Source organism: Melanerpes formicivorus, unplaced genomic scaffold (assembly GCF_026170545.1).
Source record: "Melanerpes formicivorus ecotype bairdi unplaced genomic scaffold, bMelFor1.0.p_v2 SCAF_9, whole genome shotgun sequence".
NCBI classification, from domain to species: Eukaryota; Metazoa; Chordata; class Aves; order Piciformes; family Picidae; genus Melanerpes; species Melanerpes formicivorus.
Genome location: NW_027142361.1, coordinates 17,708,852 through 17,733,130, shown reverse-complemented (window position 1 = coordinate 17,733,130; position 24,279 = coordinate 17,708,852). Strand labels below are relative to the sequence as shown.

The 24,279-nt window shown below is 45.5% G+C and overlaps 1 protein-coding gene across 1 annotated transcript in view; it reads left to right on the top strand.

Annotated features, from left to right (window-relative positions):
* The window catches only part of LOC137443447 (integrator complex subunit 9-like), a 108,646-nt gene that overhangs the window by 1,046 nt on the left and 83,321 nt on the right, over positions 1-24,279 (top strand). Inside the window, exons 2-3 of the mRNA XM_068143186.1 lie at positions 12,770-12,897; positions 22,909-22,969. Coding sequence (XP_067999287.1) covers positions 12,770-12,897; positions 22,909-22,969 — 189 coding nt within the window. The remainder of the gene's footprint in view (positions 1-12,769; positions 12,898-22,908; positions 22,970-24,279) is intronic.

Here is a 24,279-nt window from a genome sequence, read left to right as displayed (position 1 = left end):
GATGGGGCACTGACCAACCTATGTAGTTGCAGGTGTCCCTGCACTCTGGGGTGGGGGGTGGTTGGACTAGATGAACTTTTAAGGTCCATTCCAATTCAAACCATTCTGTGATTCAGCCACCAATTTATTTCTTGGACAGCGGCAACAAAAAATTATTCACATAAGACACTGCAGTTCTTTCTCTGGAGCTGAAAACATAAGCAGCTTTCAAAATACCTGAGTGTAGCATTTGATTTGTTTAGCCTGAAGTTACGGCGATGTTAAATGTAAGATTGCCTCTGTTTTGAGCCTGAGCAGTTTGTCTTGAGGGAGCTTCGTAGAGCTTGGATTCTGGATTTGTGTTGAGACTTCCAATAAAATCAGTCTGTGGAATAACTGTGTAAAATTAATTCAGTATGCAGGTGGCTGAAGAGCTTGATCTTGCATAATCTTACATATGCGATTAAGTGCATGGATGAATACTACCAGTGGGACAAACTGTGCAAAGCTAAGCACTTCTATTTGTCATTGTAGAAGCTGACAGAATGCATAGTGGGGAAAAGCAAACTGAGAAATCCTCAAACGAAAACTGTGGTGGAAATGCAGAGCTCTAATGTCCAGAGTCTTGCATAGGGATATAGAGAGGGAAAGGGTTTGAAGGGAAGAAATACAATCTGTCTGAAATCTATGCTATAATATTTTTGGACCTGTGTATAAATTTGGGGACTGGATATTGTAAAACCAGATTAGTAATCTTTTATTTAATCTTTTATTTGTCTGGAGATGTGTCTGAAGGTTGTGGGGGAAAGAGTTCAATGCTTTTTCATCCTCTTGTCTCAGATACTTTGGATGAATTTGACAGAAGAAGGTAGAGATGATGGACTCCAGACTACTTCAGAATCCAGTGAAAATCCAACTTCCACAGATTTGATTGTTTCGGTCCAGGCAAATCCAGTTGCTAATTTACCCCTAGATTTTAAGCCAGCATGTGATATTAATCCCAGAAGAATGCACTGGAGTATATGTTAGCTTCAGTTGGAATTCGAAGCACTGGCTTTAACCTGCAAGACTTTGAATATTTTGGAGCTGCTAACATAAGCCATCATTTCTTTTCTCTGTCACATTGCCATCCATGAGATCACCAGAGATGCTCCAAGCTGGCAAATGCTCAATGTGAACCAGATGTCTGCTGAGAAACTTACCTCTCTGAGAGCCTTAGCATCTGGAATTAGTCTCTCACCTTGATCTCTGCCCAGGGGTGGGCATATTTGTGTCTTTTGTATGGTTTTTCACTTTCTATATGTTCATTTTTATTTAAGAGATAAGTCACCTACTGTGTTAGCTGCACCAGCCTTTAGTCGTAAGCTTAATAAAGAGGAATGCCGGTGACTGGGATCTCTGGATCTGTTTTAAGCAGTAACAAATGTAAACTAGGTGGAAATGATCACATTTATAGTGTGGATAGAGACAAATAGAGTGCAAGCATTTACATTCTTGGATCCACAGAATCACAGAATGGTGGGGGTTGGAAGTGACCTCAGGATACCATCTAGTACAGCATCACTACTAGAGCAAAGGCTAACAGAAGGACAGTGGGCACCCAAACAGAGACCACACACAAGCATGCAGATGTTCAGGTAGGTGGCTGCAGTGAGTGCTGGAGCCTGGCACTCGATATGGAGGATGGAGGGAGCAGCTCCTGTGTCAGGTGTGAGCAGGTCAGTGATCTGATGAGCATGGTAGTCAAACTAAAAGAAGAGGTGGAAAGGCTAAGAGCTAGAAGAGATGGCGAGCAGAAAATTGACGATTCCCATAATGTAATCTCTTCTAAACCAGAACAGGGGGTAACACTTAGTGGAACAGGGAGTTTGATACCTTCCCAGCTGCAAGACTCTCAACCTCCCTGTAGTAACCCACATGAGCAGGGCCAATGGGAACAGGTCTCTGCCCGACGGAAGAAATGCAAACGAAGGAAGTCTGCTCCTGTGAGCAGCACGCTGCCTCCAGTGCAGTTACAGAACAGGTATGAGGCTCTGCAGGAGGAACAGGTCATTGGTAAGGTCGAGGACTCAAGAAGGTCAGAAGCTGCACCAATGACAGGTTGCCTCAGGCCAGCCATCAAAACTTACCCAGAAAAGAAACCTCGTAGGGTCATCGTCATAGGAGACTCCCTACTGAGGGGAACAGAGGGCCCAATATGCAGACCAGACCCATTTCATAGAGCGGTCAGCTGCCTCCCTGGTGCCCAAGTAAAAGACATTGTAGATAGAATTCCCAACCTTGTGAGTCCTTCAGACTACTACCCACTTCTGGTCTTTCAGGTGGGCAGTGACGATGTAACAATGAGAGGCTCACAATCTATTAAAAAAGACTTCAGAACCTTAGGGCAAATGCTAAAGGCATCAGGGGCTCAAGTCGTGTTCTCTGCCATCCCTCTAATGTCAGCAATGGATGAGGATACACTGAGGAAGGGCCGACAGATCAATTCATGGCTCAGGGGCTGGTGCCATCAACAGGGCTTTGGGTTCCACAATCATGGATTGGTTTTCAAGGCACCTGAGCTGAAAACAACTCATGGGACACACTTGTCCCAGAGGGGGATAAGAATCCTGGGGCAGGAATTGGCAGGGCTCATTGATAGGGCTTTAAACTAGATTTGAAGGGGGAAGGGGTTAATAGTCTCCTGCTGGCTGGTGACAAACAGAGGGGCAGCTCACCAGCAGTAGAGAGAAGGAGAGCTGGTAAGGGCTCTCAACTTGCTGCCCTGAGGCAAGCCACGAATAATCCACCAGGACATTCTGTGGAAACCGAGGGGATTTGGCACAAGAGGAGGACAGGGCCAGCCCAGCTGAAGTGCTTCTATGCGAATGCGCGCAGCTTGGGCAACAAACAGGATGAGTTAAGGGCCACTGTGCTGCTGGGATGCCACGACATAGTGGCTGTTACTGAAACTTGGTGGGATGAATCCCATGACTGGAATGTAGGGATAGATGGGTATAAACTCTTTAGGAAGGATAGGCAGGGAAGGAGAGGAGGAGGTGTTGCCCTCTATGTCAATAGCCAGTTGGAATCAGTGGAGCTCCACCTGGGGAGGGATGATGAGCTAGTTGAGAGCGTGTGGGTTAAAATTAAAGGCAGGACAGGGGAAGGAGATATTACTGTGGGGGTCTCCTACAGGCCACCTGACCAGCAGATCCAAGCAGATGAGGCCCTCCATAGGCAAATAGAAGCGGCTTCCAGGTCACAAGCCCTGGTCCTCATGGGTGATTTCAACCACCCGGACATCTGCTGGAGGGACAACACAGCAAGGCACCAGCAATCCAGGATGTTCCTGGACTGCATGGAAGACAACTTCCTCCTCCAAATGGTAGAGGAACCAACAAGAAATGGTGTTATGCTGGACCTTGTTCTCACCAACAGGGAAGGGCTGGTAAGCAATGTGAGGCTCAGAGACGGCCTTGGCTGCAGTGACCATGAAGCAGTTGAATTTAATATCCTCAGGGCAATCAGGAGGAAGTATTCCAAGCTTACGACCCTAGACTTTAGGCGTGCAGATTTTGATCGCTTCAGGGATCTGCTAGCCAAAGTGTCGTGGGACAAAGCCCTGGAGGGAAGAGGGACCCAGGACAGCTGGTCAGTATTCAAGGACCACCTCCTCTGTGTCCAGCAGCTCTGTGTACCAACAAAGAGAAAAGCAGGTAAGAATGCTAGGAGGCCTGCCTGGATGGGCAAGGAGCTACTGGACACACTATTACTTAAAAGGAAACTCTACAGGAAGTGGAGAGAAGGACAGGTAGAAGAGGGGGTATATAAGGAAGCTGCCCGAGCAGCAAGAGTCCTGATTAGGAAAGCCAAAGCAGAGTTTGAGTTGAATCTAGCCAGGGAGATTAAAGGGAACACTAAGAACTTCTACAGGTATATTAATGGGAAGAAGAAGACTAGGGAAGGTGTGGGCCCCCTCAGAAAGGAAAATGGTGACATGGTCACAAGTGATGAGGAAAAGGCTGAGGTACTTAATAACTTCTTTACCTCAGTCTTCACTGCAAGGGCCTCTAGCCACACTCCTGATGTTATGGAAGACAATGCCAGGGACGGGGAGGAAGAACTGCCCATTGTAAGTGCAGATCAGGTTCGTGTCTCGTTCAACATCTTTGTGGGAGACATGGACAGTGGCATTGTGTGCACCCTCAGCAAGTTTGCTGATGACACCAAGCTGTGTGGTGCAGCAGACACGCTGGAGGGAAGGGAGGCCATCCAGAGGGACCTCGACAGGCTGGAGAGGTAAGCACAAGCCAACCTCATGAAGTTCAATAAGAGCAAGTGCAGGGTCCTGCATCTGGGTCGAGGCAATCCCAGGCACAAATACAGGCTGGGCAGTGACTGGCTGGAAAGTAGCCCTGAGGAGAGAGACTTGGGGGTGCTGGTGGACAAAAAGCTCAACAGGAGCTCTCAATGTGCACTTGCAGCCCACAAAGCCAATCAGATCCTGGGCTGCATCAGGAGAAGTGTGGCCAGCAGGTCGAGGGAGGTGATCCTCCCCCTCTACTCAGCCCTGGTGAGACCCCACCTGGAGTACTGTGTCCAGTTCTGGAGCCCCTATTACAAAAGGGATGTGGAGGTGCTGGAACGCGTCCAGAGAAGGGCCACAAGGATGATCAGAGGGCTGGAGCGCCTCTCCTATGAGGACAGACTGAAGGAGTTGGGGCTGTTCAGTCTGCAGAAGAGAAGGCTCCGAGGTGACCTAATTGTGGCCTTCCAGTATCTGAAGGGGGCCTACAGGAAGGCTGGGGAAGGACTTCTCAGGATATCAGGTAGTGATAGGACTAGGGGGAATGGAATGAAGCTGGAGGTGGGGAGATTCAGGCTAGATGTGAGGAGGAGGTTCTTCACCATGACAGTGGTGTGACCCTGGAATGGGTTGTCCAGGGAGGTGGTCAAGGCCCCGTCCCTGGAGGTGTTTAAGACCAGGCTGGATGAGGCTCTGGGCAGCCTCATCTAGTGTGGGGTGTCCCTGCCCATGGCAGGAGGGTTGGAACTAGATGATCATTGTGGTCCCTTCCAACCCTGAATGAAACTATGAAACTATGAATATTTTGGAGCTGCTAACATAAGCCATCATTTCTTTTCTCTGTCACATTGCCATCCATGAGATCACCAGAGATGCTCCAAGCTGGCAAATGCTCAATGTGAACCAGATGTCTGCTGAGAAACTTACCTCTCTGAGAGCTTTAGCATCTGGAATTAGTCTCTCACCTTGATCTCTCTGCCCAGGGGTGGGCATATTTGTGTCTTTTGTATGGTTTTTCACTTTCTATATGTTTATTTTTATTTAAGAGATAAGGCACCTACTGTGTTAGCTGCACCAGCCTTTAGTCGTAAGCTTAATAAAGAGGAATACTGGTGACTGGGATCTCTGGATCTGTTTTAAGCAGTAACAAATGTAAACTAGGTGGAAATGATCACATTTATAGTGTGGATAGAGACAAATAGAGTGCAAGCATTTACATTCTTGGATCCACAGAATCACAGAATGGTGGGGGTTGGAAGTGACCTCAGGATACCATCTAGTACAGCACCACTGATAAAGCACGGTCACCTACAGTAGGTTGCCCAGCATTGTGTCCAGATAGGCTTGGAATCTTTCCAAGGAGACTCCACATACTCTGTGGGCAACCTGTGCCAGTGCTCTCTCACCCTCATAGACTAGATTTTCTTATGTTTAGGTGGAACCTCCTGTGTTCCAGCTTGTGCCCACTGTCCTGTCACGGCGCACCACTGAAAAGTGTCTGCCCCGTCCTCTTACCACCTGCCCTTTAGCTCTTGCTGAACATTAAGAACATCCCCTCTTAGTCTTTTCCAGGCTAAACAGCCCCAAATCTCAGATTTCTAGTCTAAAATTCCAGCAGAGCTACAGGCCTAGAAATGGCAGCTGTGCTTGGCATTTTTTTAGTCACTTTACTTGAATCTGGTAGAAAGAGTCTATCGACACCCAATCCATTTACCACTGCATGATAGCCACAGCTACAGATCATTTTAGATGCCTTTAAAGAAGGAAAAAAAGAAGATTTTTCCAGTTAGCTTGTAGGTGACAGGATCATGATCTCATTAATGATTTATTTTTTTTACAAGCGAGAAAGTGTTTTGCTGTTAAAGTGGTGATATTAAACTGCTACAAAAGCAGTTCAGATCTTGTTTTTTCTTCCATTTCTTTGTATTTACTTGGATTTTTAGCTTCAGTTGTCAAAGTTCTGGTCTGGTGAGAACTTAATGCAAATAAAACAATTGAAATCCTCATTCATCTACTCCCTTCACCTGCTTAGCTTGTCATGGCTTTTTAAAGCTTTGCTAACATCAGGCAAAATGTAATGTGGAGACTTAATAATTACAGCTTTGTGAAATTAAAACTGAAGTCTTTGTGATATTTTTAATTTAATATTTGGCCCTTAGTAGCTTTTTAATATTTAAATAAAAATTCAAGAAGGTTTTTGATGAATGTATGTAAATAGACTCCTTGGGAATTGTTAATCCAGACAGTGGCAGTCCTGTGCTAATGTTTTGTGGGCAGAGGTAGAAAATGAAATTATTAGTCTACCTTCTTTCCACTTTGTAAAGTTAACTAGAGAAAGGAAGCATTATATGTAAATGACTGAGACTGGTTTTAGTGCAGTGCTTAGAATCATAGAATCATTTAGGCTGAAAAAGACCAGCAAGTTCAGAGAGTCCAGCCATTACATAACTCTGCCCTGTCTGGTGCTAAACCAAATCACTTAGCACCACATCTATTTTTAAAGTCCTCCAAGTGTGGTGATTCAACCACCTCCCTGGGGAGCTGTGACCGGTTGAGGCTGTCCCCTTAAGAAAGGGAATATGGTGGTCGGAAGTTGGTAAACGGAAAGAAGCGAAGGTGGAAGTCTGCAGAGTGGAGTCCAACACGCCGAGTTGCAGAGGCGAAGGATGGAGAAGGAGAATCCAGTCAGTTCGCAGAGGTAAAAGCTGTCCAGCTAGCTCTCGACGTGGCTGAACGTGAGAGATGGCCAAAGCTTTATCTCTACACCGACTCATGGATGGTAGCTGTCGAGGGTTGGAAGGGTAAGGCCAAGAAGCCTCCTCCCTTCCCCCTTGTAAGGTAAAGGGAAAGAAAATTGAAGGGAAAGGGAAAAAGAACTCACAAGCTGATTAGCAAAGCAGTGGAGCTTTATATTTACAAAGCAATGTAGGATATGCAGGGGAATATATACATATTTACAATATTTACAACATATACAAAGATATACAACAGAGTAACACAGAAATGAGAGTAACCCCCACCCTTGCAGAGGGGGTTCCCCACCTCCGCTCTCCCCTCTCTTCCCCCCCTTCCCCAGAGTAGATCAGAAAAGAGAGAGAGAGACGAAAAAAAAATTAGAAGCAGTTTGTGTTAATTGGAAAGGAGTTAATACAGGCCTGGTATCTTATCGGCTTCAAGGCCGAAGCCTTGGCAGAAAGCCCAGCACAGAAAGCTGTTGCCTGAAGATGAGGCGGAAGCAAGACTGACAGAGAAGTGCTGGAATACCCAGTTCACTCCCAGTTCAGAAGGTGCTTCCTCCCACTTCACCAATGAAATTAGTTTAGATTATTTTCGGTTTACCAACTTCCGTCCACCGTATTCCCTTTCTTAAAGGGGACAACGTCAACCGGTCACAGTAGCCAATGCTCTATGGGGTTGGCTAAAGAACTGGAAGGAGAGTGGTTGGCAGAGGAAAGGAAAACCCATTTGGGCAGCCAACCTGTGGCAGGACATTGCTGATCGAATCAAGAGAATTCCAGTGAAAGTGAGACACATCGATGCTCACATTCCTAAGAGCAAAGCTACTGAGGAGCAGCAACACAACCATCAGGCAGATCTAGCTGCAAGAGTTTCTCAAGTAGACATGGACTCTAATCTTGATCTCGACTGGAAACACCGAGGTGAGATATTCTTAGCTCGGTGGGCTCATGATTCGTCAGGACATCAAGGCAGAGTTGCAACATACCAATGGGCTCGTGACAGATCCATAGACATTTCCATGGATGCTATCACACAAGTCATCCATGTCTGTGACATTTGTGCTGCTATTAAGCGGGCTAAACGACTTAAGCCCTTGTGGTATGGTGACAGATGGTCCAAGTACAAGTATGGTGAAGCTTGGCAGATTGACTACATCACTCTACCACGTTCTCGTTCTGGTAAGCAATACGTGCTTACTATGGTAGAGGCAAACACTGGATGGTTGGAAACTTATCCAGTTCCACATGCAACTGCACGCAATGCCATTCTCGGTCTGGAGAGAGAAATCCTGTGGAGACACAGAACTCCAGAGAGGATTGAGTCAGACAACGGAACTCATTTCAAGAACAACCTTGTAAAGGACTGGGCAAAAGAGCACGGTATTGAGTGGATATTCCATATTCCCTACTATGTCCCAGCTTCAGGGAAGATTGAACGCTACAACGGTTTGTTGAAGACCACTCTCAAAGCCATGGGGGGTGGGTCTTTGAAAAACTGGAGAAGCATTTAGCACAAGCAACCTGGCTGGTAAATAGTAGAGGTTCAGTGAATCGAGCTGGACCTGCACATTCAGATTTACTACGGAAAGTAGAAGGTGATAGAGTTCCTGTTGTTAGAGAAAAGAATCTGTTAGGTAAAACTGTTTGGGTATTTTCACCCTCAGGAGAGGCTAAACCTGTCCGAGGGGTGGATTCAGCTGAAGGTCCGGGTCACACTTATTGGGTAATGCAAGAGAATGGTGAAAATCAGTGTATACCACATAGAAATTTAACTTTAGCTGAAAGAGGTTAATTTCAAACTGTTGTACAGCTACATCACATCCAAAGGAAGAATCAACGAGGAAATCTACAGTGCATGAACCCTGAGATCCCTGAGAGCCCTGAGTCAACTAAGAGACCCCGAGATTCCCTGTTTCCCTTTTCTTTGCTTTGTCGGTGAAGAAATGAACTGTTTTCCATTTTTCTCATTTTCTGATTTTCTTGGACTTTTGAATCATCTACATCTGAGCATAGCCAGAATGGACTATGAACTTAACTCATGAACTGTAAATATCGTTTTGGATTGAATGGACAGTATGAACAGCCAATGAAATTGTTTAGAAGGGGTGGACTGTGACCGGTTGAGGCTGTCCCCTTAAGAAAGGGAATATGGTGATCGGAAGTTGGTAAACAAAAAAGACGGATCTAAACTAATTTCATTGGTAGATTGGGAGGAAGCACCTTCTGAACTGGGAGTGCAGCAGGGTATCTTGGACTTTCCTGCACTTTTCCAGTTCAGTTCTGTTTTCCCCTCCTTCAGCAGCAGCAGCTGTTGCTGGGCTTTCAGCCAAGGCTTGACCTTGAAAACTGATAAACTGCAAGGCCTGTATTAACTGCTTTCCAATTAATGCATAACTGCTTCTAACTTTTTTCTCTTTCTCTCTCTTTCTAACCCGCTCTGGGGAAAGGGGGAGAGAGGGGGGAGCGGAGCTGGGGAACCCCCTCAGCAGAGGGGGGAACTCTCATTTCTGTGCTACTTTGTTGTATATTTTTGTATATATTGTAAATATTATAAATTCTATAAATTCCCCTGCATATCCTATATTGTTTTGTGAATATACAGCTCCACTGCTTTGCTAATTCAGCTGTGAGGGTTTTTTTTTTCCCTTTCCCTTCAAATTTTCTTTCCCTTTACTTTACGGGGGGGAGGGAGGTGGCTGTTTGGCCTTACCCTTCCAGTGCTTGACAGCTCTTTCAATAAAGAAATTTTTCCTAATGCCTAACCTAAACCTTCCTGGTGCATCTTGAGGCCATTTCCTTTTGTCCTATGGCTTGTTACTTGGGAGAAGTAACAGACCCCTCCACCTTGTTACAACCTCCCTTCAGGGGGGTACAGAGTGAAAAGGTCTCACTTAAGCCTCCTTTTCTCCAGATTAAGCAACCTCAGTTCCTTCAGCTACTTCTCATAGGCTCTGTTGTCCAGACCCTCACGAGCTTTGTTGCCCTTCTTTGGATTTGCTCTTGCACGTTACTGTCCTTGGAATGGGGGGGCAAAAAAATGAATGCAATATTCAAGGTGTGGCCTTAACAGTGCCAAGTATAAGGGGACAATCACTTCCCTGGTCCTGCTCATCACACTATTCCTGATACAGGCCAGGATTCGGTTTGCCTTCTTGGCCACGTGGGCACACTGCTGGTGTGTTTTCAGCTGGCTGTTGACCAACACACAGGTCTTTTTCCACTGGGTAACTTCCAGCCACTCTTCTCGAAGCCTAGACTATTGCAGGGAGTTGTGACCCAGGTGCAGGACCCGACATTTGGCCTTGTTGAACTTCTTCCCATTGTCCTCCGCAATGGAATCAAAGGATCCAGTCTGTCCACGTCCCTCTGTAGATCTTTTTTACCCTGTGGTGTGTTGAGAGAAGGCCTAGCTCTCCCTCCCCCACAAAGAGGGAACAAAAAAACCACAGCTAACTCAGTCGGAGAAGCAAAAGGAATGCTATATTTACAAGCAAAAATTAAATGCAGGTTATATATATACACAATATGCAGTATTTGCAATATATATACAGAAATATACAGCAAAGGAAAAAAAAATACAGGAACAAAACCTTTTCCTCCGGACAGAGGAGGGTTCCCCCTCTGTACCCCCCTCTCTCCCCCTACCTCCCTTTTTTCCCAAAAAGGGCTAGAGAGAGAGAAAAGGTAATTAATAAGGATGAAATTTTGTTAGGCCTTAAAAGCGCATGCAGGATTAGTGCTTATCTTATCCAAGGTCAGAACTCCAGCTGCTCAGAAGCAGACAGGCTGGAAAAGCAGGACAGAGAGAAACTGAAAAAAATTTCAACTGAACTCAAAGTTGCATTCTACCAATCTACCAATGAAATTCGTTTAGAATATCTGATTGTTTTCGTTATTATTCCAAAACATTCAGCCGGAGTGTCCCGTCACTGTCCCTTTCTTAAAGGCACAGCCTCAAACGGTCACATACCCTCAAGCAGAGAACACTCCCTCTCAACTTGATGTCATCTACAAACTTATTGAAGGCATGCTCAGTTCCCTTGTGAAGATCATTGGTAAAGATATTAAAAAGAACTGGCCCCAAATGACCAACCAAATGATATTTTTCATTATTATTGAAAAAAAACTTTAAAAGTAAAAATTTGACCACCTTGAGCATTGCCTGGCTACCAGATGCCCAGACTTTGGGGAGAAAAAATACTGTGTTTGAGATGCTGAATTTCTTATTCTTGCAGTACCTGAAGAACCACCCAAATCCTCATGCTTAGGTGGCTGTACTCTGCTCAGGTGTTCACTTTATACTAATCCTGTATTTTGAAGCAGTGTCGTAGGGTTGGAAGGGTAAGGCCAAAAAGCCTTCTCCCTCCCCCCTGTAAAGTAAAGGGAAGGAAAAATTGAAGGGAAAGGAAAAAAAACTCACAGCTGAATTAGCAAAGCAGTGGAGCTGTATATTTACAAAGCAGGGAAATGCAGGGGAAATATATACAAGATTTACAGTATTTACAGTATGTACAAAGATATACAACAAAGTAGCACAGAAATGAGAGTTCCCCCCTCTGCTGAGGGGATTCCCCACCTCTGCTTCCCCCTCTCTCCCCCTTTCCCCAGAGCAGGTTAGAAAGAGAGAGAAAAGAGGAAAAAAAGTTAGAAGCAGTTAATTGGAAAGCAGTTAATACAGGCCTTGCAGCTTATCAATTTCAAGGTCAAGCCTTGGCCGAAAGCCCAGAACAGAGAGCTGCTGCCCTAAGGATGAGCGGAAGCAAGACTGAAGATAAAAGTGCCGGAATGCCCAGGATACCCTCCTGCACTCCCAGTTCAGAAGGTGCTTCCTCCCACTCTGCCAATGAAATTAGTTTAGATCCATCTTTTCGTTTACCAACTTCCGACCACCATATTCCCTTTCTTAAGGGGACAGGCTCAACCAGTCACAAGCAGGCATTTTTATTCACTTCTCTTCATATTCTAAGCTTCCGCTGCTGCCCTGCCTTGCTAAATGTTTGCCACTCTCCGTGCAGGAGGTGACTGCATCTCAATGATGCTAAAGTGCCCCTGTATATAATCTGCTTACTGGCTCATTAAGCTTACAAAACATTGGGGATTTCTCAGTACACAAACCTTTCCATTCAGGTGTGGTTGTCCATTCCCTTGTGTTTCCTGCCTGCATTTAGCAAGACAAAAAGCAGGTGGGAGCATGTCCCAGAGCTGCTGCTGTGCACACTTACAGCTTCCTCTGCTGATCTGTGCCAAGTAGCCACCAAAGATGTGGGCTTGCACCTTGTCTGGTTGTTTAGGCTGGTTTCTGCAGGAAGTAAAACTTGTGTTCCTACAGGGATTCTCTCCTACCCTTTCTACCCCAAGAAGTTTTCAGATTTTCTATCCAATTTCAGACAAGTTTTGCCAGTAGGACTAATTTTTAAAGAAACTGATTTTCTGGGGTGTTTGTGAAAATAAGTGATTGTTAGGAAAGAGATTCTACAGGTGTCCTAAACCGGAGAAAGGAACTATGCCATCTTTTCAACCCTTGCAAGCAGAAAACCTTGTCTGAAGAAAATCTGCCCCCTTATACCCTGGAAATAATATTACCCAATAGGGAAATCTCAGTGGACACACATAGCTGTGAGACATAGATTCATAGGAAATTAGGTTTTATTCTGGTGTGCATGAAACTACATGTTTAAAAATAAGAGGATAAAGGCAATTATCAGGGTGTGTTCACTCTGTTGGTAAAAGTAATAAGTAACTCATCTTCATATTCTTCTTTCAGTACTGCCTGTCAGGATATCCGACCTTACCATGGAATGTTCTCAAGTTCAAGTCTACCACCACCATGCTGGATTGTGTACTGGACATGATGTCCACCCTCAATTTCCTCCCATTGCCACTGGTTCAAAGGTATATTCTGCATTTGTAAGCACTTAGTCCGTGTCTTCTTAGGTTGCAGTTGGAGTGCTGTGCATGAAATGGTGTACTGGAAGGAGAGAGGGGATGAGTACAAATGAACAGCGTCATCTGATATCATAAATAGACCTTGTTCACTTAAAAATTCCCTTTATCAAAATAACATCTTTTGGCTCACTAGATGGAAGACATTTTATGGATTTATTGATTGGGTTTTCTAGATAATTTATTCTAAACTTCAGTAAAGTATTGCTGCAACTGCTCAGCACAAGTGAGGTCACATATCTGTCATCTTTCTGGCTTCTTCATGCAAGATGAGATAAATGGGTAACTGAGGTGGAGTGCGTGGAGCCCAGCAAATCCAGTTTAACCACCATCTTAACAGGCTTTTATTCAGAGAACAGACTAATGCAAAGTGAAATAGCACTTAGCTGTCCTTCTTACTTGACTTGATGGCATAATTGTTCCCTTTTATGTTGCCTGTCGTAGGCATGGCGACCTGGTTCAGGAACGGCTCAGCGGCCAACCCCAGGCCGCTCGGTCCATCAGCTCGCAGGCACCAATGTGGTGGATGGCAAATGGCGTTTATTAGTGAGTGACACAACACTATATAACTGAGGTTTACATCACTTCCGTCTGCTTGCACCGTAAATTAAACGCTATTGGCTATCAGGAGAGGGGCACTATCTTCCCGTACAGCGCGAGATCTTCCGGCCGCTGTACCCTAACTACCTACAATTCCCCCCTCCCTATGCATAACCAAATTAGCTAAAATATAACAATCCTGAAAAATTCTATTCTTTATAACAATCTTAAAAGTATACATCATAAACTTGAATAAAAAACACAAGGCACAGTGAACAGGTGGAAATTAGGGGGATAACTGGTAATAATGGGGTGTAACTTGAGGTAACTAGGGATAACTGGGGTAAATACATTCGTAAAGCAGTTGCTGGTGTTCTACCAACATAATGTAAACCTTCTCTAGCTGGCTCTTGACAAACGACACAAGCCTATTTAGTATATAAGGTCCAAAGATCAGTGCCATCATGATCATTGCAATCAGCCCTATCAAGGAAGATATCACACAAAGGCATCACAGCCCCCCTCTGCGGAGGCTATTTTGCCATTGTCTGGATTATGCCAGTGTGGAACTCCCAGGCTTGGACAGGACACCTGCCAACTTGTCATCTTCTCTTGCCACTGGGGTATACAGGTCACGGGGGTGTCTGATGATCCATCCAGTCCTGTGAACAGAAACTCAAGAGTTTTCATTAGTTTTATTCTGAAGGTGGTTGGACGATTTCCATGTCAGTTTAATTGGTGGAAGTGGGTGTGTGGCAGTGGCCCTTAGAATAAATTTGTCACCCTGGCTTTTAATAGGGCTAGAGCGTCCCTTCCCAACAGGGGTGGGACTCCTGACATGACATATGGAAAAAGGGTGATGGTTGTCTCCGGTCCTGTTTCAGTGTGAATTGTAATTGCTACCAATTGAGCGTTCTTCCGAGCTCGGGTTAATCCCCCAACTCCACCCACCATGGGGGCATCTTCCAATTTCCAGCGTGGGGGCCAATTTGTCTCAGGAATAACTGTAACATCTGCTCCAGTGTCAATCAAGAAGGGGACATTAATGGTGGTGCCATTGGGGGCATTATAGAGAGAACAGATCTCCCACACCACTAGCGGGTTGTCACACTTTACTGCCAGGGCCACCCTGAGGTCTCGCCCCCAAGGGGTGGTCCTTGCTGTCCCTGAGATAGAGGCAGATTCGGCTGGACCGTCGGTTGGGCCATAAAGTTGGTCGCTTCTCGAGGGGGCAGTGAGTTCAGGAGCGCTTCGCCCCATCTGGGGTTGGCATAGTTGGGCCACCTCACATCCAAAGTGGGAGAGGGCTGTACGCAGCCCATGTGCCCTCTCCCCACCGTTTCCCTGGGTATTAGATCTGCATTCCTTAGCGAAATGTCCTTTCTTTCCACAGGCCCAGCACGGTCCTCTGGGTTGATTTTGGCGTGGGGGGAGCGGTGTTGGCAGGCCCCCCAACCGAGGGCAGTTTGTCACAACGTGGCCCGCCTGGCCACATTTGAAACATGCCATCACATTAGCTATTGCAGTGTGAACAGCCACCTGAATTGGAGCCAGATGCTCATCATTCATGACATGCTTAATCATGTCCGCGAGACTTGACCCCACTGGCAGGATCATAGGATTTCTTTGGTTTTTGAATTACACTGCTGATGTAAGCAGTCTGCAAGGACCGGGCCTTTTGCTTCCGCAGGCAGGGTCGAGGAGTCGACCGCTGCCTGGAGGTGATCCACAAATTGCGTAAAGCTCTCACTTTTGTTTTGCTTTATTGTGGACCATGGCGATGGCTGAGCGATAACTCTAGAGGCTGTGCGAATGGCCTCTCTAGCTGCACGAGTAGTTATCATAACTTCATGGGCCCGCAGGCCTTGGGCCTGTGCCTGGGGGGTAATCATTGTTGGGTCTGTACCCATTAGCCGCTGCAGGCTGGAGCCATGGAGCGGGTGATCTGCCCCAGTTACTTGAGCTAGTTGCCTTGCACAGTTGTCCTCCCATTCTTGTTTAAAAACAATCATCCCTGCCCCATCAAAAATCAGTCTACAAGTTTGCTTTATATCAAATGGGAGCATGTCATCTCCCCCGAAAACCCCATCTATAAGGGTGGAAACCATGGCAGAATTAAGCCCTTTGTCTGAGATTGCTTTAACAATCGCTTGCACATCCTTAGGATTTATTGGTGTGTACACCCTTTGTTCCCCGTCCGTCACCCGGACTGGGAACGCTAGCGTGGCTGATGGGGCCCAATCGGCACATGCAATCTTTATTTTCCTCCAATCCGTGAGAGGAATTTTTCCCCCTCGCAGTCCCTCTTTATAGCGGATGGGGATACTTTGGCTTTTGACTCTGTCTACCCCCACCTCTTCCTCCTCTGAGTTTGAATCAGTTGCGAGCCACTCGGCCCAGCTAGTGTCTGACCCAGAGTCGGAACTCGACTGACTGGCTACTTCTGGATTCCAGTACTTTTTTGTTGGGCCCCAGTCCTGCCCACTTCCCTTGCAGGCGGGCCGTTCCCTCCCTCTTGGCTCACTCCGCCTTCTGCTCGGCGGGGTGTTTGCCCTATGAGGGTGTTTTTCCAGATGGTATCTCTGATTGGCTTTCCACCCCTCGCTCACACTCTGGCCCCGCCCACTTCCCTCGCGAGTGGGCCGCTCCTCCCTTCTTGGCTCACCCCCACCACCTTTCTCCTTCTCGTTCTCCTCCCCTTCCTGTTTGCATGCGCTTATTGGTTGTAGCGCCTCCTCCCTGTTCCTGCCAGGGGCATCCTCACCTCGCCCTTCCCCATTTCGTTTGGCGCCAGCTTGGGGCGCATATGGCGGTGGTCTAGCCCAGACGCCCTCAGACTCTGATTTCCCCACAGCACCCCTGGCCTCCTTGGCTAATGCACCCCAGAAGGATTTTGCTTGATTCTGTCCCTTCGTGAGCGGGTCGGGGTTCGGGGATTTGGGGGGCGTATCACCCTCCCGCAATTCTCCAGGCTCAGCAGAATTGCCATCGTCTGGGGGGCGCGAAGTCTGCGTGGCTGCACCGACTCCCAACCTTGGGGTGACCAACAAACAGTCCCTTGCTGCCCTCCAGGTCTCCTGCTCTTGTATGGCCTTCTGCAGAGCCTGTACGACTCTCCCCCACGACTTGAGATTTTTCCCACAGCCCGAGGACATCGTCTCCTCGGCTAACGCTTTAGTGCATTTGTCCCACACTTCTGGGTGGAGAATGTCCACCGGCTGGTCAATGACCCCAATCTGTAACAGCCTCGCAACTGCGAGAGTAAAATCTTTGGGTTTACAATCAATACCCCACTGCTTATGTAACTGCGGCATGACCTTCACAAGGGCTTCCATCCTCCTTGTTGGTCCGGGAGCGTCCTCCACACTGGGCTGGTCCTGCCGCTTCGGCCGCCGTTCACCCGATTCCAGGCGGGTTCCCGGGTTTCGGCACCACTTGTTGCCTGTCGTAGGCATGGCGACCTGGTTCAGGAACAGCTCAGCGGCCAACCCCAGGCCGCTCGGTCCATCAGCTCGCAGGCACCAATGTGGTGGATGGCAAATGGCGTTTATTAGTGAATGACGCAACACTATATAACTGAGGTTTACGTCACTTCCGTCTGCTTGCACCGTAAACTAAATGCTATTGGCTATCAGGAGAGGGGCCCTAGCTTCCCATACAGCGTGAGATCTTCCGGCCACTGTACCCTAACTACCTACACTTTTAACAATTAAATAAATAAAAGGATGTTGCATCTGGGCACAGGAATAGAACAACAGTGTAACAAAAGTAGAGTCTAGAAGTGGATCCTGAGATCAAGATTCTCATTCCACATACTAACTACAAAGTCCAATTTTATCAGGTTTTTAGATGAATTGGGACATTCATTTAAGGTGAATGAGGTCTTGCATAAATAAAACAGATAACAAAAATGAGGGGTTGGAAAGGTAAGGAGTAACTCTTGCTGATGGGAGGCAGTAGGAGTTTCCACCAAAACTATTTGGTGCCTCTGATCCACAAAGAAACAAGTGGGGAACATTCTGGATTCAGAGGAGGCTTGTTTGAGAGCAGGAGAATACGATTGGGAAAGGGAGTTTCCCAAGTGATCTCATGAAGTTAAAATAGCTTGTCCAGCACTTCCTATGATTTGTTAATTTTTGGAGAGGAAAAGAATAGATAATATATGTCTTGCTCTTCAAGAACGTGGCAGAGCACTACCATGTTCAAGCTCTGCGGTAGGCTAGGAAACGGATGCATTCAGATGTATCAATTTTTGTCCCATTCCATAATGCAATTGATAACTACAGCATTTTGGGGCAGTAGAAGATTTTGAAGGGATTCAGAAACCTTGGGAAGTCCAGGTACAGACAGAATTGCTTTGCATTTGCTTAGTCCCACCCTACAAAGGAAAAGGAAATTGAGAGAGGAACAAGTTTCAAAATTAGGTGATTGAAGAAAGGCTTAAGAGGCTCTTTAGAACTGCAAGCATCAATGCTCCCTGGGGATATGGCAGCTTTGTCTGCTGATAGCAAGCCCTGGGAATGAACAGCCAAATTTCAGGTCACAACCTGGAATTCCCCAAGTGCTTCCATAATGTCTGCACTAAAATGACTCCAATTCAATAAGAAAGGATTTCAGATTTGACCCCTAGTGGAATCAGAGCAAACACTTGGATTTAAATCCAATGAATCTTGTGGGAAAGGTGACTGAACACCCCTTACAGCAAGAATTATTCTAAGCTTGGGCAAGTAATTGATTTCTTGAGTACACTACAAAACAGATGTCCTGCAGGGAGTTGTGGAAATGAGTTAAAAACTGGAGGAGGAATGTGGCTGCCACTAAAACATTCTTATCTCTGTGTAGTATTTATAGTTGTGCCATTATATATCAGGTCTCCATTACCATGATGTCTAAATATGTCTGAAATCCAAATGTTTATTATCAACATAACACAGGCAGGTGACAGAGCTGATGTGTATCATCAGTGTCCAGGTGAGAGGCTAGGGGAAGTGCCTTAGGTTGTGCATGAATCATAGAATCATTTAGGCTGGAAAAGACCTTTAAGATCATAGATCATAATATCATAGAATCCAACCATTAACCTATCACTACCAACCTAACAAACCATGTCCCTAAGCACCACACCTACAGTCTTTTAAATACCTCCAGGGATGATGATTCAACCACTTCCCTGGGCAGCCTGTTTTAGGGCTTGACAACCCTTACCATGAAGAAAATGTTCCTTGTGTCCAAGCTAAGCCTTCCTTGGTGCAACTTGAGAACATTTCCTCTTATCCTGTTGCTTGCTACCTGGGAGAAGAGACTAACACCTGCCTTGCTCCATCTTCCTCTCATGTAGTTGTAGAGAGCACAAGAGTCTCTCCTGAGCCTCCTTTTCTCCATGATGAACAATCCCAGTTCCCTCAGCCATTCCTCATAAAACTTATGCTCCAGAAAAATCACCAACTTCATTGCTCTGCTCTGGACCTGCTATAGGGTGAAGCCAGGTAAAGCATGTAGCAGCACAAGAATTGGAGTATAGAACTGTCAGATCTTAGGTTATTGCCAGCTGTATGTCCTCAGAACTAGATATGCTGCTACTTGCAACTATGCTGAGATGGATCTATGTGAAATCTGAATGAGGAGCTATCCTTCTCTGCTGTCTTAAAACCAGAGCTTCCCAAAGTATGATCCATGGATCCCTTGAGTTCAAGAAGTCTCAGTATGTGGTCTACAAATATGCCCTGATTTTTGACCTCTGTGAAGCATAAAGCTATGATATTACAGAAGATCTCTGCTATGTAGCTAAACCCTGTTGTACCTGGCATGGGACCCTCCTTGAGCAAACATTTGGAGAGCCTGTGCTTTAATCAAAGAGAAGAAAGTGCTGTACCATTTGAGTCATTAAAGGGACTGTACTTTTTTTTTAGAGCTCTTTACTCTTCAAAAAAAGCCCATCAAAACATGTTTAGATTCCACTTTGTCTTGGAAATGGCAGTCCTTGCTCTCACCAGGAGCATGGACAAAGTACCTACCAGGTATTTTGTGCCAGTTCATGTACTTTAGAGGATGTTTGTCAACTGGTATTTTCTCCCCTGTACCAAAGTCAAATGCAAAACGGTGAAATGAACATGTGGGAAGCTCTTAACCTTTCCTGTCTAGCCATGACACACTTGCTCACATTATTTATGGGACAGTTCTAGCTATTTTGGATTAATCAATCCCTCTATTACAATGTCAAAACTATGTTGGCAGGAACTGTGTTACTTCAAGGTAAAGAGTCCTTTCTACTCCGTGTTGCTTATTCCACTTTCACCCCCATGCAAGACCTCTCTGCTAATTTTGCCTCTCTTGACAAGCTTGTGTATGCCTTTCAGTGGATGCCAGGTTTAGTACAAGTCAATAGTGCTCTTTCGTCATGAATAAAGCAAACTGCATACTAGGCTAAATTAGGAGAGAGCATGGCAAGCATACCAGGGAAAGTTTATTCTCCTCCGTGTTGTGTTGGTGACACCACAAGGTTTGGATTCCCAGTTGAAGAGGGATGCTGGGAAACTGGAGAAGTTGTTTAGGGGACTCCAAGATGGTTAGGATCTAGACCCCATGACTGCACCATGGGGTGCAGGGGTGGAGCTGGGCTTGTTTAGTCTGGTAATGAGAAGGCTGTCAGGGAGCTAACTGCCACCTACCTCTGCCTCAAAGGAATTTACAAAGGCAGAAGAGCCAAACTCTTCTTGACAGTGACAGGCAGTATAAGGGGCTAGTGGCTACAAATTATGTCTTGGGAGGCTCAGGTTGGACATTAGTCTCCCAGTGATGAAGCTTTTCATAAGAGTTTCATGGAATCATAGAATTAAATAATGTTTTGAGTTGGAAGGGACCTTTGAAGGTCATCTAGTCCCAAAACCATGCAGTGAGTAGGGACATCTTCAGCTATAGCAGGTTGCTCAGAGCCCCTTCCAACCTCATCTGGAATAGTTCCAGAGATGAGGTATCCACCACCTCTCTGGGCAATGTGTGCCAGTATTCACCACTTCCAGTGTAAACAGTTTCTTCCTTCTTTCCACTCTGAATCTCCCCTCTTTTTTTTTAAAAAAAAAGCATTACCCCTTGCCCTGTCACAACAGGCCCTGCTAAAAAGATTGTCTCCATCTTTCTTATAGGCCCCTTTAAAAGCCACAATAAGGCCTCTTAAGAGCCTTCTCTTCTCAGGCTGAACAACCCCAACTCACATAGCCTATCCTAACAGCAGAGGGATTCCAACCCTTTTGCCTATATCCAGAGAAGTTCTGGAGTCTCATGCTCCAGGGATTTGCAAAACACAGCTGGACAAAGCCATGGCTGACCTAGTCTAGTGCTGTCTTTGAGACACTGAACTACAGACATCTAGATGTTCCTTCCAACCAAGGTTTCTGTCCACTCCTCCTTTATCTGTCAAAGCTGTTTCATATCAGAGTGTTTTGTTCTTGCCTTTCCCCTGTTTTTCCCCCATAGCTCTTTTAGTTTCTCTGCACCACTTCTATGCAGCCCATCTTAGTCTCCAAAATACTCAAAATACTGCTCTGAAATTGTGCTTTGGCATGTGTCAGTGGGGAGTACATTTTAGCCCACCCGTCCTTTCTGTCATCAGACTTCTTCAGACTTACTTTTTATCCTTAAAAGGGTTGTGCTTCTCTGAGCATATCTTCTTGATGACATAGCCTTCTGCTCTCACCTCTTACCTTCTGTCTTAAGTCTTAGACGTTCCCTTTTTCCTTCTTCCTGACTTTCTGTAGTGCCAGTTAGCATTTGTTCTTTTATATGGATGTTAGTCTGAATGCAGCATTCCTCTGAGCTCTTGAATTATTTCCTGTTTTCAAGACTTTACATTTTAAATCCCTGATAGCCTATAAGCATGCCTCTATGGAGCTTACTGTGCAACACTTGCAGATCTTATTGCAGAAGGTTCTCAAGTTTTCTCTCTGAATCTGAGGCTGTTGTAGGGATTGATTCCAGGTGAGTTCAATTCTCTTGTTTCCTGAACCTGTTCTTTTTCGGATTTCTGTAGATTTGCTTGAATCTAGGCAGACAGTAGGTTTGTGGGCTTACACAAAAATCAGATGTCACTGTGAAGTATGAATAAGTCTTTTAGTTATGGCAGCAAGAAATGCTGCAGAAGTTACTACTGTAAACTCAGGATTCCAATATCCACTTTGAATTTTTTTATTAGCATTTGAAACAATTAAAAAAGGGGACCCTGCCATTGCTGATGGGTACCAGACCTGTCAGTTTAAAACATGCAGTTCACAGCAAAACCACCTTGTCCCTTTGTCTGTCCAACTGTGCAGCTGTTGGAGTGAGTCTTCAGGGAGAGACCAAAGCATGAAACCATGTTTTATGTGGATATAAAATCACAGCTCTGAGTCTAAAACTGACTTAGTCCAGAGCATTGATCTTTTCCTGCCATTGCTAATGGGAATATTTTTCTGTCATCTGAAGTCTCCGAACAGTTTCACTGTTCTTTTGTGTTGTTTCAGGCATTGAGTTTACTCATACAACCACTTTTACCACAGGGCAACGTAAGCAGCACTGAGCCTCGTTGAAATTCTCACTATTAATGACTAAAACCAAACTCCCTGCATGCATCATGCATCATCTTCTTATTCTTTTTACTTATAAGTGTCAGAATCATGATTTGTAAAAGTCATTTCAGTGATGACTTGAAGACAATGAAACTGTCTGTGTGTGACCGTTTGAGGCTGTGCCTTTAAGAAAGGGACAGTGCTGGGACACTCTGGCTGAATATTTTGTAAACAAAGACAGGTCTAAACGAATTTCATTGGTAGATTGGTAGAACGCAGCTTTAAGTTTTTAGTGCAGCTGGAATTTTTCTCAGTTCGTTCGTTCGTTCCTTTCCCTCTCCCTTCCAGCTTGCCTGCTTCTGGGCACCTAGCCAGAGCGACCTTGGATAACAGATAAGCACTAATTCGCATGAGGCTTACTAATACTTTTCTTCCTTAATAACTGCCTTTTCTCTCTCTAACCCTTTTTTGGGAAAAAAAAGAAATAGGGGGAGAGCGGGGTACAGGGGGGGAAACCCTCCTCTGTCCGGAGGAGGGAATTTCGTTCCTGTATTCTTTTTTTCTTCCCTTGCTGTATATTTCTGTACATATATTGTAAATACTGTATATATTGTGTATATCTAACCTGCCTTTCCACATTGCTTGCAAAATATAGCATTCCTTCGCTTCTCTGACTGAGTTAGCTGTGTTTTTTTTCCTCTTTGTGGGGGAGAGAAAGCTAGGCCTTCTCTCTCAACCCACTACACTGTGTTATTGAGAATGTTAGTTCCCTGAGACAGAAATGGTGTTCTTGTCCAGCGTGACATCAGATATATGATCTGTGCTTAGCAACTGATAATGATGCCATTCATATTGCAGTCTTTTTTTTTTTTTTATGCAGCCCCAAGCTGTCCAAACTTCCTGGTTGGGTTTTGAAAGACGGAAGTACATTTCTGGACAAGGTACTGTATTGCTGGTTAGAATTTTCTTGTCATGCAAAAAGCTACCTGAAGGGTTAGGAGCTTGTACTGCAAGAACAAAACTTCCATGCTGACTCACTGCAAAGGTTTCTCTGTGTACCCTCACCAGCCATGATGTCCTTGTAGAGCAGAACATTTTGAAACAAAATGCTAATAGCAGCTCTGAGGCTTTTCAGTTTTCAGAGCTAGCCTAGCTTCATCCCATCCCCACCTGGGGGTACACCCAAACCCCCCCAGGGCTCTTTCTCCCCCCTCAACCCAGCCTTGGGCCTGGGCAGGCCCAAGGGAGGCAGCTCACACCATTTTACCTAGGCAGCAGCAGGGGACGAAAGAGGAAGTGAAGACCCTGTGCTGATCTATTATAGGGGAGCAGGGCATTATGGGAAATGGAATACCTGGTTTCCTGTGACCACCCCCTGGGCTGGGCCCACCCCTTGGGACCTCCCAGGTGTGGTCTGTGCAGTGGCATCCGGGCCAGCACCCAGCCTAAACCACCACAATGGGTATTGTCTTATTTCATGGAGCTCCATAAATAATAGCACTTTGCCTTGTTAAGAGAGCCTTTTATTCAACAATCTCACTTTTCTGACACCAAAGCTTCATGGCATGCTTATAAATGAGGTTGATAGATCCTTTTCTACGCAGGAGAGCTATGGGAAAGTGAATGGTTTGCCTATGGGATGCCTCTTAGAGAGGAAAAGTGTGTCTTTGGCCTCTGAAATCAACATGTGTTCTTCTGCTGGACATTGCGGGGAGGATATTCCCTCCAGCCTCCTAATTCTAAGACACAGGACTCACTCAGCTACATGAGAGACATAGAATTTTTCTTTCCCCCCCCTTTTCATTGCATTAGTTTTGTTGGCAGAATTTATCTGGGGCTTCAACCAAAACTTGGCACTGCAGCATACAGTTTGATCTGCTGTAGGGGAACAATGAGCACAAAAATATGTCAGATGTTAGTAAAAGAGGCAGATCCATTTCAAATAGGCATCAGTAGAGAAAATACTGTTTTATTAGACTGTTCTCTGACTGTGGGAACATTAAAGGCAAACAGTAATAATAGTTGCTTTTGTAGGGGACTTTGAGGTGGACAAAATGGTTTGATCTGATTTCTACAGGCAAGGCAGCTGAGGATCATAGATTAAAGACCTGATTTTTCTTCTCACTGGAGACAAAAGAAACTGTACAGGCAACATTTCTGTTAATAAAATAGTAACATATCTATTCAGAGCACATGTGAACTGGCAATTGCAGAGCTACAGAGGCTCAGTGACAGGACTGGAATTGCCCAG